The sequence below is a fragment of the Platichthys flesus genome, chromosome 16 (genome assembly GCF_949316205.1).
Source record: "Platichthys flesus chromosome 16, fPlaFle2.1, whole genome shotgun sequence".
Classification (NCBI taxonomy): Eukaryota; Metazoa; Chordata; class Actinopteri; order Pleuronectiformes; family Pleuronectidae; genus Platichthys; species Platichthys flesus.
This window is the reverse complement of record NC_084960.1, coordinates 9,331,606-9,350,213: the sequence shown is the minus strand read 5'-3', so window position 1 is coordinate 9,350,213 and position 18,608 is coordinate 9,331,606. Positions and strand designations below refer to the sequence as shown.

The 18,608-nt window shown below is 43.9% G+C and overlaps 1 protein-coding gene across 4 annotated transcripts in view; it reads right to left on the bottom strand.

Moving 5' to 3' along the window:
* Nucleotides 1-17,878, bottom strand: part of cyth1a (cytohesin 1a) — a 37,492-nt gene extending 19,614 nt beyond the window's left edge. The window contains exon 1 of one of the 4 annotated variants that reach the window (XM_062407328.1): nucleotides 17,769-17,878. In XM_062407328.1, coding sequence (XP_062263312.1) covers nucleotides 17,769-17,787 — 19 coding nt within the window. In that variant the 5' untranslated portion in view covers nucleotides 17,788-17,878. Of the gene's footprint in view, nucleotides 1-775; nucleotides 1,078-7,098; nucleotides 7,325-12,921; nucleotides 13,221-17,768 lie in introns of those variants that run through there. The other 3 variants (XM_062407326.1, XM_062407327.1, XM_062407329.1) reach the window with 3 other exon arrangements.
* Nucleotides 17,879-18,608: the final 730 nt, after the last annotated feature.

Here is an 18,608-nt window from a genome sequence, read left to right as displayed (position 1 = left end):
CTCGTTGAACTCTGACCTCCTGATCCATAGCTGCTGCTGCTGCTGAACACAAAACAGAATCAGAGCGAGACCAAAGAAAGGGACCCCCATCTCTGGATCAAAAAGCCACTGAGCGTCCAACCTGACCTGGCCTGAGGGTAGGAGGAGGTGAAGGGGGAGAGAGAAGGAGCCCTGTGTTTGGTCGGGGAGGTGTGGGACGGCGAGTGGAGAAACAACAGAGAGACAGTGGGAAGAGCAGTGGGACGATCACAGCTCTCCCTTTGTGTCTGCAAGCTGCCTCTGGGGACATTCCTCGACGCGAAGTGACGGCTTAAGCATCCTTGGCGTTACTTCCAAGTTTAGACCCTTTGTGTCCAATGAAGTGGCCTGCTGTGAAGTGAAATGTGAAAACCTTGTTCCACAACCAACAGGGTCATGATGTGCATCTGGACTTTTACAGCGCCGATATATGAGCGGTGATACCCCCTCCCGCACACCCACGAAAAGACCCCTCACCCACACTGACAGCACCACACTGCCCTGTCATCTGAAGTGTCAGTCAGTGGTAGCGACAATCATTGGCCTGAAGGCAACAAGCGACAACCAGGGATGAGGCTGGAGAAGCATTCATTTTCTCCACTGACTCAATCATCCATGCTGTCAATGTGTGGAGGCAGCAGGTACACCCAATGAAAACTGACCCACATGACAGCAAGGGCCAAAGACCACAAGCTCCACACACACAGGATCAATTCAGCAAACAAACACACAGGCATCGTCAATTCAAACTGCTGACCTGAACCGAGAAATCCCCCGAAGTGTCACTTTGTACCGTCTTTGCAGGGAGCTCCTTGTCTCGTTCTACTCCATCTTCTTGTAATTCAATTTAAGGAAAAATTAAATAAAAACACCCGGCGGTCCCTGCCTCTGTCAGCTGCTGTTTGATGCTGGCCGGCCGCACGTCAACATGTCGAGCGGCAGAGAGAAGGAGCCTGCTCCCCCGATCAGGCCCGGAGATACTGCCGGCGTTTTCATACATACAGCCGAAATATCAGCTCCCAGCCTGTCCACAGCACACACACACATACACACACACACTGACTCAGTCCAACTGGGGAAGGAGCCTTACTCACTCCCTCCCTCCCTCCCTCCCTCCCTCCCTCCTCTCTCTCTCTCTGTTTTGCTGTCACTACCATCTAACATGGAGGCTCCACCCAGTGGTCATTCCCTTTTTCTGCCTCCTGACTCACACACGCGCACACACACGAACGCACACTCAGACACAAGTCTATACAAATCAATAAAAATATGACTTTCTTCCAATGTTGAGTTGATCTGAGTATATTTCGTTGTATGTTATGTTTATTTATCTTCCTGACAAATTAAAATTTTTAACAAGAATTGACAGCATGCACAAACAGTTTGGTAACTTTTCCTTATGGAAAGATCACCTGTATGCTCACAATGAAACACTTAATCTTAATAACTTTTTTAAAACTGCGTCAGGTTACTATTTTTGTCGTAGATCCAAATGACAGTGATATCATTTACTTTTCCAAAAGGAAACAGGTGCAACATTTCTGAATTCATTGGCAATAAAAGAAAGCAGAGATTATCTGCTTTGCCTTGTAGCTTCTTGATGTTTTAACTGTCTCCATCCGATGGCTGAGCCTGATCAGGTGGCCACCGGTCATGTCTGATCGAGCAGGAAACTGGCCAATTATCTCGAGCCAATCCATCGGGATGTCTTTAATAATAAACTAATATTGACTGACCCGATGGGCACACTAAGTGTTTTACAGGGAAAGTTGCACTGTGATGTCCACCAGGGCCACAGAATTTGCATATTTAAGTCTTAAACATCCAAATGTTTCATTTTCAAATAAGCAAGATAAACAAATCTTAATTCGGTGCCGCCAGAGCCAATATGTCAAAAAAAAGACGTCAACTTTTAATTAAGATGAGTATGAACTGTTCTTTGGACGCATCTGGTCAGGAAGTGATGAGCATTTGTCATGAGTCAGCACTTGAAGCCAGTCCTGCTCTTCCCTGACCAGTCATCCAACCAGTCATACTATCATTAATCCTCAAAAGTCCACATTAACGATGGAGCCTGTGCTGAAGACAATCGTGTATTCTTGTCACGTTCAGGATGGTGTCTGAGCCTCATCCCTGTGCTAATGATGCATGCCCAGAAGGATTGCACACTTGTCTTGGGTGAGTCTGTACCACGGAGCAGACGGGAGCGCTTGCCTCATGTCTGCTTGAAGTGGGATGAGTCAACCTGGAGCCCTCTGCTGTGCTGACTGAACTCTGCAGTCCCACAGTGACGGGCCTTCCTCTGACTCATGTCAGTATGGGATCCATGTGTTTGTTGACAGGTAATGATTTATGTCCTGCATTAGAAAGCTGCATTTCCAGACAAGTAGAGTGTCTCAGCATTAAACGGCAACAGTGAGGACACAAACATCAGAAAAACTGATCTTAGTTATATCAACATTAAAAACTTGACGGAAAAGGTCGTTTAAGCTTCTTTATGATAAAAGGAATCTGAATAAAGTGATTTTAATCTACTGTTTGTCCCTCTTTTATATTTTATGTGTCTCGTATTTTTATGTAAAGCACTTTGAATTGCAGTTGTGTCTTAAATTCAGATAAAACCTCGCATTTAAAGATCAGGTGTCCTGTCTCTGTGTTGTTCTGGGAAAATCACAGAGAAATTAAATATTAAGTATATTAACAATGGATTAAAAACTTTTTGGCCTCCTTTCAAATGAAGCAACGTCTCATTGGAAACAGGCTCATCAGCTGAAACACAGTTCGTCATCTGGCACAGCAGCAAATTTCCATGACAAATTTCTAACTTGTGAAACACATGTCTGTGAGAATTATACTTTTGTCATTTGTAATATACTCTTTGGGCTTCCTGAATCTTAAGAATCTGAGTAAAGATGTTTTAATAGAGACTTATTTTTCACTAAATGAAAAATTAATTTAATCTGAAAGAAAGTCAGGAACTTTTCTCTACCTTTCTTTCTTTTTTGTTCTACGGCACTTAACAATTTTGTTGAAAAATAAAAGTATAGCTGAAGATAAATCTCTGCCCGGATTTTTAACAATTATTTTTCCTCTTTATTTTCTGTAACTACAAATAAATAAACCGCTTCCCCTTTACACCAGCACACACTTGTCAAGTGTAAACGAATGGTGTGGTGATATTTTCATGTGTGTTTGTATGAGCTGAGATTTATTCTGATATGATTTGAGGCTGTCAGACCCCAAAGAGAACAATGCCCCCCCACCCCCCCAACAGAGTTCGCAGCCAGTCTGCTCGCAGTGGGAACGCTGCTGTGCAGGAATGCTTGGACCAGAGGATGTGACAGGGTGGGAACTGGGAGCTGAAGAACGTATTGCTGGACCCACCACCACACATACTGCTTCAGTGTAAAGCAAACATACAGATACTTCCACAGCACAAACATCCTGCAGCTGCTCACACACACACACGTTCAAGCCATCATTATACGCACAAAAGCTTTCTGTACTAATCTCCATTCTATTACATTGGCGTTTATCATCATTAAATGTTTTGATAGACCAATGTGGAGTTGTCTTATTGTTTTCCCTGAAATGCAGGACAGTTATTTCTATCAACAATGCGTGCTTTTGTCCGCTGATGCTATTGGCCTTGATTCTTATCGGGGCTGTGCTACTGTCAACATCCTCCCTGGCCAGTAGAAAAAAAATACACACACACACACACACATTCAGAAAACACATGATGGGAAAGCTGAAGGAACCACACATTTTGTAATTTTTTACAACCCTTTCAGCTCGTCTTGTGTTCACTTTTTCTGTAGCAGAGCAGTCTCGAACATCTAGCCCACACACACCAACTTCAGGCCATCACTTCCCGCCAAGCACAGACTGTCAAGCTCTCAGCTTCCTGTTTGTGAGCAAGTAAGATCAGAGGAGTGAAAGCTGTGGCTGAACCCTCCCATCCTGTGGGAAAGGCAGTAAAATAACCGTCCTTTCTTACTTTAAACCTTCTAATCTATCACAACACAGCTCGAGCGGAGCAGAAGAACCAGGGAGATACAGAACGGTTCCAAAGAAAGCAGTGTTGAAAATATCTGCTAATCCATGTGAGGAGCGAAGCATGTAATGTCACGCAAAACATGCTTTCAGTTTTATGTCTATATTACCTGCAGCGCAAACACAGAATAATGCCGAGCAGACACTACAGGGTTTGGTTTTGCTGCTACTACAGCAAAACCAAACCCTGAGCTGTAGACTCATTCACAATGATATCGCTAGCGAGCTCCCGTCAGCCGGCATCTTGAATTTCTGGGCCTTATCAACACGGCGGCTCACAGAGTTTATTCCTGTATGAAGAAAATGACTCCGGGCGTGTCTGTACCTGTTGAGGTACAAACCTGAGACACACTCGGATCAGTGCTGGGAGAGAAGAGAGGAACATGAACAGCAGGCACAGAAAGACGGAGAAAGAAAAGCTGTATGCCACACTCGTATCTACTGTATCGTCTCGTTCAGTCAAAGGTTCAGGACCAGATGATCTGTTCGTGGAACACAGAGGAGAGTGTTGCTTGTCCCTGGCCTGTGTGACGACAGGTCGACATAGAGACACACACAAACCAGTCATTACTGTCAACAGTAAGTGTGCAGGTATTTAGGGCTCTACGGGTGACTCCTCCTGTTTTCCTTACAGGCAGCAGGACGTTTCAGCAAGGCCAACAAATTACAGTCGCCTTTGTTCACATTTAATCAGCCACTTGATACTTTAGATACCAAGTTCCTGGATCCAAAGGTTAAGAGGTTAAGAAACTTGAATTTGACTTGAAGATATCCACTTACAATCATAACAGAGAGAAAAACTGTAAGTCATCATTGAAAAGCTTCAACTAGCAGGAAATCTGGAAAATTGTATCTTAAGCAATTAGTACTTTATCAAACTTTTTGTGTTTTCTGTTCATTTGTTCTCTGTCAGTGGAATACTTGATATATTTGTAGCATTCTTGAGCTTTCTATTAAAAAAAATGATTGAAAAAACAATGAACAGGTATCTTTAGGTTACCATGACAGACAGTGTTTACATTACTATACTATCATTTTTTTTTTTATCCTTTTCTTTGACTTGTGAAACAGTCCTTCCTGAAAAAGTTCAGCAGTGCACCCTTCTTTGCATTTTTTTTGAACTACCAAACATTAAAACTTACAATGCCCAGATGACCTGGACAGTAAATACTTTTTGTCTACTGCAGGAACTATAAAAAAAACTCAAACTAGCCTGGGTGGAAAAAGGAGAACTGCAACTGATACAGAGCGAAGGCTAACAATGTGATTATGGGGCGAGGTTGAGGGTTATCAAACCACCGGGGCATTAGTGCCAGGCAGGGCACATGGTTCTGGAGAGCCCATTAGAGCTCTCAGCACCACTCATTAGGAAACCATTACCGACAACTACTCAAACTTCCCAGACCACCCAGACCATAAACGGCAGAGACAAATGGAGTTGAAGAGAATCGACTGTTCCCCCTCCTCTCATCTGTGTGCATGTACCAACAATGCAGCTGTGTGCCAGCCGGGCCGAGCCGTGGGGGCCGCGGAGGCAGAGAGTGTGCAAAGTTCTCCCAATCCATCAGGAGAACAAAGGAGCAGCAGCGTATAACAGGATCACTCAGTCAGACGTGCACTGTTCACTAACACGATTAATAGTGACGCAGGTCCAGGGTGCTGCTAATTAATGCTGCAAGGCTACGGGACGAAGGCGTCGCACTCAGAAACAAGGGGCTTTCTGTCAGGCTTCAAAGGAGTTTCGTGCTAATGCAATAATACACTCCATTAAAAAAAAAAAAAAAAAACTCATGTCAAAGTGTTACAATCGTCTTTTCATACAGGTTAGAGGGATATTGCAGATGTAAGAACGGGCTTCATAGGGAGAAATGTCACTTTTAAAACTGAGCCAAAACGATTTAAAAGCAGAGATCACACAGGAAACTGAAGTGCAACATGTGAAACAATGTGTTGCCTCCAATGCTGACACTGCAGGAGTGAAGGGCCTGCTCTCACACCTGTTGCTTCCCTCGCTGAAAGCCGACACTGGGGATGTTCCCTCAGAGGCAAAAAGCTGTTCGACTGTGACCACTGCGTGAAAGGCTGAGCCCCCGACTCTGATACCAAACTAATAATACACAACACACGCGGCTATAAAGTATTAAACCTGGCGATGCAGACTCACAGATGCTAAATGGTGACAAAATAAACAGAAAGGGAGCAGACACTTCAATAAGTATACAAATCAAATGTATAACTAAGATATCTAGAGCCTGATGTGGTGGCAGATATGAGAAATATCAGTATCCGTGTTTGTTTACCCATATGAACACTTTAAATTTGCAGAATAAACAATTACATTTGCATTTATGTCGATTCCAGCTCTATGTATTTGGTTGTTAGTCAGTTGGTTAAGTTGTATTTTAGTCTCATAGGTCTGTATCAGTATATTAAATAGTGCCTAAATACATAGATTTGTGTTTCCTTTAAATCTATAGTTTTTTATAATAAAAGTTTATGTTTTAACTGTGTACTTACAGTTTGGAAAATACATCTTGGGAATAAATGCCAATGTTTTCAAATATATATATCAGCTGATTAGTCAGTTTTCAAATTGTATTACACCCTAATAACAGCTTCTGAAAACACCACTCAATAAAACTTGTTTATTGTCCATTCTTTATTTGGAATCTGCTATTACTATACAAATGACAATATATATATATATTATTAAGTCTTTTCATATATTCAGGAAAGGCATGAAAAGTGTATCCTTCTTAGTTAAACCACAGCTTTTGATGAATCGTGCGAGGATCTGATTGTGAACACAACAAACCACAGTGATAGTACAAATGGCAGAGGAGTAAACACTGTCAACAAGGCCACACACACACGCACACGCACGAGACTACTTCACGCACACATTTGGTTCCTGAGAGTGACTTTTGTAAAACCTGCTGACGCTTCACATATTATAAACATCTAATAAATGTGCGTTTCTACTTCACACGTTCCGGTGAAGACGTGAAAATGTCTCTCACTCACCGATCCCGTCTTCCGACTTCAACACCATGCTGTCCGTCTGTCTGCGCCTCGCACGTCCGCGAAAAGTTTCAGCCGCTTCGGCAACTTCGTCGAGTGCAACCGGGATTATCGACTATCGACGAACGTGTAGATTTCTTTAAAGTTTCTATTGTGTAAATGGGGAATTCCTCTGGGTGGCGGACGGCGGGGAGAGTGTCGACAGACTGAAGGAGTGGTCTGAGCAGCCGGGGGAGTTTAACCAGCCAATGTTTCCTGTGCGAGACTTTCTGTCAACGCGCCAGACACAGACACGAGGGAGCTTCCCTTCCACACTTTCATAATAAAACCCCCACCGAGCAATTCCTTCAATCTGACAGTCCCACATGTTGTTTCGGTGAGAACGAGAAAAAGTGTTTTAGCTCCAATTGATTGAAATGTATTTATTTTTTATTAGTTATTACACTGAACGGCAGACGCGTGTGTTGTGAATTATAAACTGTAAGAAAAGGTGGTAATAAAATGCTTGCGAGGATTCAGATTTAACGTTAATCAAATTTAATCATATTGGGGCATATCCATTGCAACCTGAAAATCATAATAATAACAATACATTTGCATTTAGCACTTTTCTTACATAAAACACAGCTCAAAGTAAATAAAATTACAGAAAACTGTGCTGAGTTGTTGTGAGAATCAACACGCAATGATAAAAGAGCATAAAGGAAAAATCAATAAGCACGTGTATTGGTTGACTACAAATGGGGTTCAATTAGTAGTGCATAATAATAATTATTATTATTTATTAGATTTATTTTGAAGGAGAGCTTCATCTGTATCCGCTAACATTCCCCTGTCCCTGCTGACGACACTGCTCTGCCGAAAGGTGCAGAAAATGGGCCAGATGACGCGTTTGGTGCCGCCTGCGTTAACACCCTGTTGCTCTCTCTCTTTCTCTCTCTCTCTCTCTCTCTCTCTCACACCAACACACAGACACACACAAACACAACAAAGTTGTTGAGACAGGAATGAGCAATGGGGGCAGGGAGAGTGTAATTAATACACACATATAAATATTGCACATCCGCCAAAAGTATATGTGTGTGTGTGTGTGTGTGTGTGTGTGTATTTAAAGGGTCAGGAATTGTCCTCCCTTGATCTACTGACTTAGATCAAAGTCAACCTCCCGAACAAAGTGTCCACCGTTCTGGACACCGCCTGGAAAATCCCACTCCCTGGAAATCAGTCACCATGGGAACCCTCACCCATTGTGTGTGTGTGTGCGTGAGTGTGTTCACTGTTACACAAGTGAAAGTGTGGTCCCACCCTCTCAAGGCTGCTAACACATTCATTTGGATGTGTCATTAATGGTGAAACTGGTTCCGCCATATCGGGGTGAGACTGAGAAATATTTTATATAAAACTTTAACCAGCTTCTCGTCACAAGCAGTCCCTCTGAATTTGTTGTTTTCAACACACAGTCACCCATCTCTTTGGGAGAAGTGAATTCATCAGCCTGCTGTTTGTAGAAGTACAACTGTGCTGCTGTGAGACAGGAGCAGGCCGAGCTTGTGGCTGCCTGTTGATGAACACATGAGGCCAAGAGGAATGCTGCGCTCACAGCCAATGAAAGAGGCCAGGTAGCGGGAGAGAAAACAACTCCTCTCTCCGTTTTGAGTAGCACAGCAAATACTGGGCTTCATCTCTTGTTTGAAGACCTCATCAAGACTTCTTTCTCTGAGGGTGTGCGACAGTCTGCACAGCCACTCCATTTGCAGGCGCTCTTCTTCAAGCTGTGCGACTTGAATGGCTCGGTTGTGCGGACCTAAACCCGCAACCATGGACAATGCTGCCCTTTGTGAAAGTGAGCCCTGTACACACAAAGTTTCAATTCATTGTCATGGGTTCGTCTGTTCCCCGGAGCGTTGCTGTTAATCGGTGCTAAAGAAGCCGGAACAAGTGAAAGCGGCGTGACCTTTCTAAACGATCAGCAGAGATCATGAGTCGATATCAGCACACAAAGTTATCGTTTGCCACTTCCGTGTGGGCACAAAGGCATGTGACAAATTTATCGAAAACCTCCAATCGAACGCTGAATTATGGAGTGGGAAGAGGTTTTGGTTCATGCATGTTAAAAGATAGAGAAGAAACTCTTTGAAGGACTTTCATTTATTTGTTCAGCAGGGAGTGACAGTTTGAAACAGGAACACATGACATTTAAAGTCAGGCCCATGTAGGGATGTGCAATAAAACATTATCTAAATATAACCTTCATCAATAGCAATATAACAAACATCCGGTTGTGACATTACGTAGGATAGGTGATGGATGGATGGATTGCTCCTTAAGAATATATAGAATTAGCTCTGTCTGAAATGAAGGAACGCTATAGCGTCACAACTTTCCAGCAGCAAAATCAACAGTCTCAGTTTGTTACAGGCTTATAAAATTTATACCTTCCTATCTCAAGCCGAGATGACCCTTATCATATCATGGGGTCGTGTTCTAAAGAGAAAACTCCCTCCGCACAGAGACGACAACAGGTAAAGTGATCGAATTCTTTAAAAAAATCTGTGGAATGACCCTTTACATTGATGCTTTCCTGAGGAGAGTCCTCACTGGTTCAAGCTGTCTTCTCCTGAGGCCAGAACATAAGTCTATGAGAGGAGATGCCAATAGTGACCCCTGCTGATCATTTGCCATATTTACAGTTGTACCAGCAGGAAAAAAACAGAAACAACATGTATGGAATCATAAATATGTACCTTTACCAAAGGAGGTTATGTTTAAAAAGTTTTTTTCATTTGTTTGATTGTGGGCAAAATTTCAAAAACCAAAACTACTGATCTAATGGTCAGATACTGTCACACAGACAGATTTATCCTCACATTTAGAAACAACTAGTGGTTTCGTTAGCTGCAGTGTGTTGGGTCATATCACACAATGACATGCCTGTTTTGGTTCTCTTCCTCTTTCACATACAAACAACAAGCCCAAAGAGGCTTATTGAGAAACAGGAGCTTACTATGTGCATAGCAGACATTCTTTGGCAAAAGCTGTTGCAGTCGTTTTATTGCTCCATGCATGACTAAATGCTCGAGCTGATTTCAAAAAACGCTGCTCAGCTGACACAGGTAATGAGACCTTTGGAGCAATCCATCATATAATTTTCTCGGCGAAAGGGTGTGTGCCCCTTCAGTTCGATTGCTGACATGAGTCATGTAGTAATTCGAGTGTATATTTAGCTTTAATGTCACTTTTCTTGTGTGTGTGTCTGTGTGTGTGTGTGTGTGTGTGTGTGTGTGTGTGAGGGAAAGAAAAGATATACCCAGCCAAATACTTTGCAATGACAAACATGCTGTAAATATAGCATGCTAATCACATATCTCAAACAGCATATTTCCTTAATGTCAGCCTGCAGCAGAGCTCGCTGCTGCCCCTGCACATATGCATGCAGGAAAACCGCTGTCAGAGCCTGTGACTTTGCAAATCAGTTTTAGGAGGAGGATGCGAAATGCAGTGAGCGTCTGATGAAGAAGGAAAGCTGGGAGCCTGGCGAGTCGCTGTTCCTCAGGCCAGGCTCACAGCAGTTTGCACGGCGCTCATTGCTGCACTTGACATGTTCACCAAACACGAGCACCACCACTGCATTGGAAGACTGAAGGCTAAGGAGGCAATCATCATTATCATCCTAATCAATTGGGCAATCAAAAAGTCCCTGCTGGGAGTGTGTCTGCAGGCATGTCAACACAATGTCTGCACAATCACACATAAATAACAGGACTTACAGTAAGAAGAGTCATGTTGCCGTGTCATTTTAACAGCCGTCACTGCACTATCCTCTCCTTTACAAAAAGCTGATTTGGCAAATATTCCCGAACAAGCACCGCTGCTGCTGCTGCTGCTGCTGCTGCTAATGGACTTGACTGTGCTCCCAAACAGACCAGTGTGTCCCCAGCTGCCCCTGGAGCCCACATGACTAATTTCTACTGTCAAAGAGGCCGGGAAAAGCCTGGGCACACCTGCCCGACTCAGCAGATGCAAATGTGTGACTCACCACACATGTCACCGTCCTGTGCCTCAATCGAGCTGAATAAAAAGCTCCAATAAAGTAAAACACGCGCCTCCACTTCTGTGTCGGCTTTGTGAAGATTAAGTTGGCAAAAGATTCACAGGAACCTTTAAAGTTGGGATGAGCAACAACACTGCTGAAATAAAACAGTTATATAACACCAGACAACTTCTTATTTATAATGACATATTTAGGAGCGATGTCATCGTGCTGCTGATAAAGTGTGATGGTGCCAGTTATAGATGAGTCACACATGAATCACTTGCATGATTCACGACTAAAAGCAGAAACAGAAACACCACCGTCCAGGCAGCCTCCTCCCACCATTAGAGGTGCAGAATGTATAATGGCTGCCACCACAACATTACTGTTATCACAGTTTAGGACACGTGCAGGCGGGTTGGCAGCTGAAGTGAATGTGCCGCTTCATGTACTGGACTGGAGGCTGAATATTAAACTCACAAACCAGTATTTTAAAAATATAATTTGTAAATTCAGCCGCTAGGGGTCTCTCAATCAAAACAATGACAAAAGGTTTGAAGTTGTTGACTTCAGCACCATTGCTGATGAAAATCTGCCTGACGTCATCACAGAGGAGGTCATGTTTGAGGTTTGAACGACAAAGAATAAACGTGATCTATTACAAAAGTTACAGCAGCGGTAAAGTAAACAGACACGAACCGTCCTGTTTGTGGATTCCTCTGCGTTTGTTGGAAACATTCTGAATAATGTCCATACACAAGTAAACAAAATATATAAGTTAGGTCTGGTCCTTTTTGGAAATTGTAATGAAGACTAGTTTCATTTTAAAACTTGAGCTCTTCTGCGTCATTTTAATTTTTTGCTTGATCAAAATCTGTGAAACGCTGCCGTCACCAGAAGAATCCGGATCACTTCCCCCTCTTCAGTTTTTTCGTTACAATTTTCCTATCACACAGGTCCCCGCTGCTGATTCAGGCGTTCTTAAAATCCCTGAGACAGCACCGCTTCCCCATTGGTACACACTCAGTCAGCTGATTCACCACAACATGGGGAGGTTAAGCCATGTCAACACTTCAAGGTAATACAGCTGCAAAACCTAACAACCAAAACACACACACACACACAGTATTACTACAAAATTAAAGAGCAGATCTGGACACATGGGGACAGATGGCGTGTATAAACAATCTCCTGAAGAGACTCAGCCAGTTCCACTCGTGCCTGCTTCTCCATCTGTGATTAAACTGGGAAGCAGTCAAATCTGTTTATCCAGGTTTGGGAGGTGATCTCCCGTAACAGATCCCCGCCACCAACACGTCAGCTATCAACTGGAGAGAGAGAGGGGACATCTCAGTGTGGTCGTCTGTGGATCTACTTTAACCGTGAACACAGTCAGTTGGAATGAGTTCGGCTGTGGACGTGTTTGAGACCTGCTTAAGATTAGATCTGCTCGGTGGAGTAATTACTTTAGCTCGGCCTCTCTCAGCGTGTGTGTGTGTGCATGCGCGTGTGTGTGTGTGTGTGTGTGTGTGGAGCAGAGGTTTAAGTTGAGCTAAAGGAGGGAGCCTCATTAAGCCATGAGAAGCTCCCGCTATTTCTGTCCAACTGCCTGTTTGTTCCGGTCGACACACGAGCACAACGCATGGAGAGAAGTCTGTCAGTGCTGGTAGTGAAAGATGGTTTAAACATGGTCACTCAACACTAACAGGACACCAACAAGTAAACCAGCAGCAAAACAACCTTATGTCAATGGAGCTTGCCCCACACGGCCCACAGGTCTGCCTTTACTCTACCTGGAGGTTGTTGGAGCGCCTTCACAGCTGGACACAAGAACGTCTGAAGACTGGACACGCAGAGTTCACTCACTGTCCCCATAGCTGCAGACTGGCCTGCGTGCGTTGAGGTCTAAAGTTGCAGCCTCTCGAGTCGCACCGAGGTGGAGGAAAAGGGAAGTTGCGAAGGCCCCTGACTCCGACGCTCACTCCGAGCCCCTGGACATTGCGTCCGTGGAGAGACTCCCAAGTGTAAGGTCCTGCTGGGCGTCACCAGTTCTCCCAGTCGATTGAATTCCCCTCCTCTCTCCTGGGAGGCCGATCCCTTCACGTTCACCTACTTTCTCTTCCTCCCTCGGTTCGAATGTGCAACTTGCTGAAAACACCTTCTGCTTTTCTCCCTGTTCCCCTTTTGTGCCGCTGTCTCAGCCTCCCTCTATCCTCCTCTGTTCGTTCTCTCTCTCTCTCTCTCTTTCTCCCTCCCTCTTTCTCTCTCCCACTTGCACTCTCTTGCTACTTTTGCATACTGATTCAAGCAGATATTGCTGCGACCCAACAGACTGCACATATAAACACAGAAGCCAGGTTGAAATCATATAAAACATTTCCTTTGAGACAAATCTGTGTTTTCTATGACTTTAGCCATTGGGACCAATTATAAAAAACACACAATCACAGTGAAAACCAACAGAAGAAATAAAAGAAAACAACTAAGAATAAATTTAAAGTTTCACACAACATGAGAGTCACAGTGACCCGTCGTCGCTGCTTCTGTTTTGTGCTGTGCAGTTTTAAGTTCCCTTTCTACCCTCAGTTGCTTTTAGCTTCTGGTCGCTTGTCGTTTTTTTTGGCTTCGAAGTCTTGTACATGAAAATCAAGATTTCATTGTTGCTTAGCAACAGGGTGGAAGAAATGATTTGCTCCTGGGCAAAACACTGTGAGCCATTTGTTTTGATTCGATTATTTCCACTGCTATTGGGAGTCGTTCACCACGGCGAAATCCCATTTTGGGGTCTTGGAGCATCGTCACACATATGGACACACACACACAAACACATTTGCACAGTCATACAACAAAATAATTGGTCTGGTTCTGGCACACATGTGCTCATAATCAGCGACAATTGATTACTTCGTCTTATTTGGAGCAAATTATAAATATTTACCTCCACTCCTGAACCAAGTCCGCTCCGCCTGCCACTCTGAATTAGCCCACCTGTCAATCACACAGAGTCTCCTTAACCACAGCCTCCCTCAGTCACCCTCGGTCATTAGCAGACTCTTTGACCGTGCCCTCTCTGTCAATCACGCCGTCAAGGGCAGCGTGTTGGCACCAGGCCGAGGAGGCCGTGGCTGAATGCGATGAGGTAGCTCTGTCACTCGCTGCACTTGTTGGTTGTTCACATGGGCTGCAACCTTGATGTGGCCATCTTGATCGGCCCCGGGTCAGTACCACAGGGCCGAGGGGCTCACGCTGACCCCTGGGTGAACTGCAGAGTCAGTCCTGGCGACTTTAAAAACGCTGCAGCTGCACAACACCCAGAGGAGCGGCAGCCCTGTCACAGAAGGAAGAGCAGCAGATGACACAGTGAAGTCAGCACAAATCTTTCTCTTCTCTTTTTTAAGCATGCAGATTCCTCTCCCACTCGTTAACTCCACCACACACAGCTTCATTTGCATGTTAACAGATAGATAGATAGAAAGATACAGTGGATGGATGAATGGATAGATAGATAGATAGATAGATAGATAGATAGATAGATAGATAGATAGATAGATAGATAAATAGATAGAATACTATTAATTACTGACTTCTATTTTTTGACAACCCTCTTGCTGCTTTCACTGCAAATTGGGACAAATAAAGGATTATCTTATCTTATCTTATCTTGTCTCTTCTTATCTCAGGTAAATAGGTCGCTCTATAGGTCACTCATTAAGTAGGTCGGTAGGTTTACTAAACCATTCATGAGTCTCAAACTTCTAGGTTATTTTATAAAGCTCAAAAAGACATTAGAAACTCACAGCACCAGTTGCTCTCACTGACAAACCCACAAGGGCCCATAGGTGCCCAGACTGCCCACACTCAATGATCACTTATGCAATAGTTCTCTGTGAATGACGAGATCCCACAGAGCTCCGGTTGCTCTGGCGCTTCACTGTCCAAAACACCCTTCAAATAACAGGGACGGATTAATATATAATTAATAACTATCTTTAACTTCTAATGGACTCCTTATATAGACTTATTATTATCTGGCACAATCTCAGAGATGCCCAGATGAATGAATAGGAAAGAGTGGAAATATAAGAGAATTGCATAATTGCTGTAAAAGCCACTCAAAATCCACAATAGCGTGACAATACAGCAGTTATCCTGTCTAAACTCAACTGGTAACTAATTCTATTCTTTCATAAAGTGGAGGGTGGGGAAGCATAACAAGAATTATCTTCAATCCGAACCTAATCCGTCTATCTCATAAATAACTATGAATCAAGACACCTTCAAATCACAAAAATTATAATTATAATAATCAGCACCTCTGCACCATGTTGCAAACATTATGTTTTTAGTGGCTGTTCTCAGTTCCTTTTCCGGTATCTTTGTGCAAACATGCCACCATGTGGACATATCAGGCACCAACACCCTTATTCTCAGCTTCCTGGAGTTGCCCACTTTGCTTTAACTCATCTGTTACAAGTCAGTGAAAAACCCATCTGCAGACAAGTAAGGGAGAAAAGCTCCTTCTGCCAGAGTAGACAGTAGACCATGTGTTTGTCTTTAAGAAGTCAGGTCTGTAGTTTCCCCAGCTGGATGCAAACCTGCAGAGAGGTTGATGTTCTGTGTTGGTGGAACTCCCACACTGCCGCCTAATGTTAGCATCCCCTCCAGTGACTAACACCTGTCTGTGGTGGGAGCAGAACAAGCACCTCTGCTGGCACGGCTCAACCGAAACAAACTCACACCACACAAGGGAAAAACTCACCCACCTAAATAAAGACTAACTGGGCTTAGTGAGACCTTTGTGTAAAGTTGCAGCACTTCCAGATTTCCATTGCAGCTGCCTGCTCAATGTGACAGGTTTGATATCCTTGTTTGTGTGCAGCTGAATCAATTGAATGATAAAAAAAAAGAAGGATAAGTTTGTTGCCTGTGTTTTCAGGATGTTTATTTCTGGGTTGTGTCAGAAGATGAACTCCGAGAACTTTCTCACACTTTGATGGGAAAGATTTCAAATTCTCATTTATATCTTTTGATTTTTTCTTTTTTGGTGACACACTTTGTCTGCTCGGCTGCGAGAAAAAACACACAATACAGGCCAGTCGAGGCATCAATCACTCAGCCGAGGAGGGAGGAGGAGGAGGAGGAGGAGGGTATCGGGCCGAGAGCAGCGACGGCACATAACCACAGCAACCACACGTATACCTGCCACGCCCATGAACTTCCTTTTGTGTGTTCAGGTTTCATTATGCAAAGAGGAACCAGGGCTGCGTTGACGAGTGCAGGTAGATGGCAAAAGTGCAGCAGGGACATTTTGGTTGACACCCTGCAGTTCAGAGCTTTTGAAGCTTGAGCTACACCCAATGACTCCCAAGATAACTGATTTATCAGGCAGCAGCACCTTCAGCAACATCAAAGAAGCATGCAGTAAAAAAAGTAAAAACACTATTTTAGAAGGGTACTGCACTTATATCATAGAAAAGCTATTAAACAAACACATTAACCTGCCAGTCCCCTCAGGCATACAACATTTCCTGTTGCATAAGTCCTGTCTACACCGAAATAAAGAGTTCATATCCAGGAGCAGCTGATTTGACTGAGGAGGTGTCAGAGACAGTGTGAGTGTTATTTTGCATCAGCTGGGAGCGTCAACGTGTCCCTTCCCTTGCTGCATCGCTCTTTCACGGATTATTACATAACCATTCAGCAGTTGTTCAGCTGAATTGAATGCAAGGTAAGAAAGGGACAGCACAGACGAGGCGAGGGCTGCTGCAAACAAATAGGATTATCCAGCTGCAGGGCGGAGGAGACACATGCAGGATGGGCTGTCCAGTATTTTTAAACCTCAATGAGAATTTCTTGACACTGCACAAAACATTTATGAAACTGCAGATCAATAATCTCACAAGACGAGAATACATTTTTTTTTTGTCTTTTCATGCAACCCAGACGAAAGCCCACCCTCCTTCTGACGGAACACGAGTTGAAACCTCCAAATGAGGCCATGGCTGCTGATTCTATTTTGAGACGCTTTAAAGCTCACAGAAAAACTCAAACTGCTAAATAATTGAGATGAAGACTCCATCACGGCCTGAGACATGCAGCCATCAGCTCAATGAGATGATGTCAGGACATTAAAGATGACTCGTCTCAGCCATGAGGGCCTGTGTATGAGACGGTCTCATCGTGTAAAGAGCCTCAGAGCAGAGGCCAACATAAACAAATCGGGTTTTGATGATGGCAAGAACTTTTTCTGGTTCTCGCTGCTTTCATTTCACAGATGTGAAGATTAGTTCCAGTTTCCACCGAGCTGTCATACACCTGCAGTGTGATGCTTAATAATTCATCACACAGATCTTTTTATGTTGAGCTCCATGGAAGCCACCTGCACTGGTTTGTGAAACTGCCAACATGTCCTCTCCTGTGGTTGTATTCAACTTATTAAACACCACATGAGGAAGTGTGGGTGTAGAGCTGTGCCATGCAGTCACTTGTGCATTAGACTGGCACCGAGATGAACACATATCAGATCACTTGGCACAGCAGCGCATGGAAACTGACGCTGAATAGAAACTCTGTGTACGTGAGGAGCTTCCTCTAAATGCCGTGCGGGCTATAAGTGAGTGTGGGTGGGATGAAGACCAACCGTAATTCTCGCCCTCCATCCTGGTGGTCCTGATGCTGCTGCAAGCGTCACTGTCCGGGGGGTGTCTCTCGCCGAAGCACCTTATGGACTCCTTGCTCTTCCTCTTCCTGCTCTATCTCCCTCCTTCTCTCACCTTCTGCTCTCTTTCCTCCCAGACTGGAGACACAGGCTCGCCACTTCTTCTCAGCTTGTTGATTTGTTTTGTTCAACCAGGGCAGTTCTCCGTGCTGTGCCGTGCCGTGCCGTGCGGCGCTGTGGATGCTGCTGCGTCCGCTGTTACGCACTCAGAGGAGCCGGTGGGGCACATGCTGGCCCCGCCCACCCCGGGAGTGACGTCACGCCCCAACTTCTCTTTTACCAGCAAACTTTGCTGAACGAACCTGAAACTCTGACAAACGTATTTTTAACATTTCAGTCACTTTGTGAGACCAACTGAACGGAAGGATTGTATTCTGTGTAAATCTAATCTTAGTGAGGAATTTGACTGTCAAACGGTATTGCACATTTCAGAGATAAGAACTATAACATTGACTTGTTCATGGTCAATTTCACATCCAGGATGTGGCTTTAAATAGCGAGACTTTTAGACACACAAAAAAACAACTCACAAAACCGTCTTAATGTAGATTGAACTTGATCTTTTCTCTCCTTTGTGTTTATGTTAAATATAAATTTGGATGTGTTTATGTAATTATATATTTACTTATCTACATGACTGTTTAAACCATACTGTCACTCAGCTGGATACTTTCTGTGTTGATCACCTTTCTGCAATGTTTGTGCATAATCACATTTGTAAAGTGTTAAACCGCTGAGTTAAATTTAATAACAGGCCTCTGA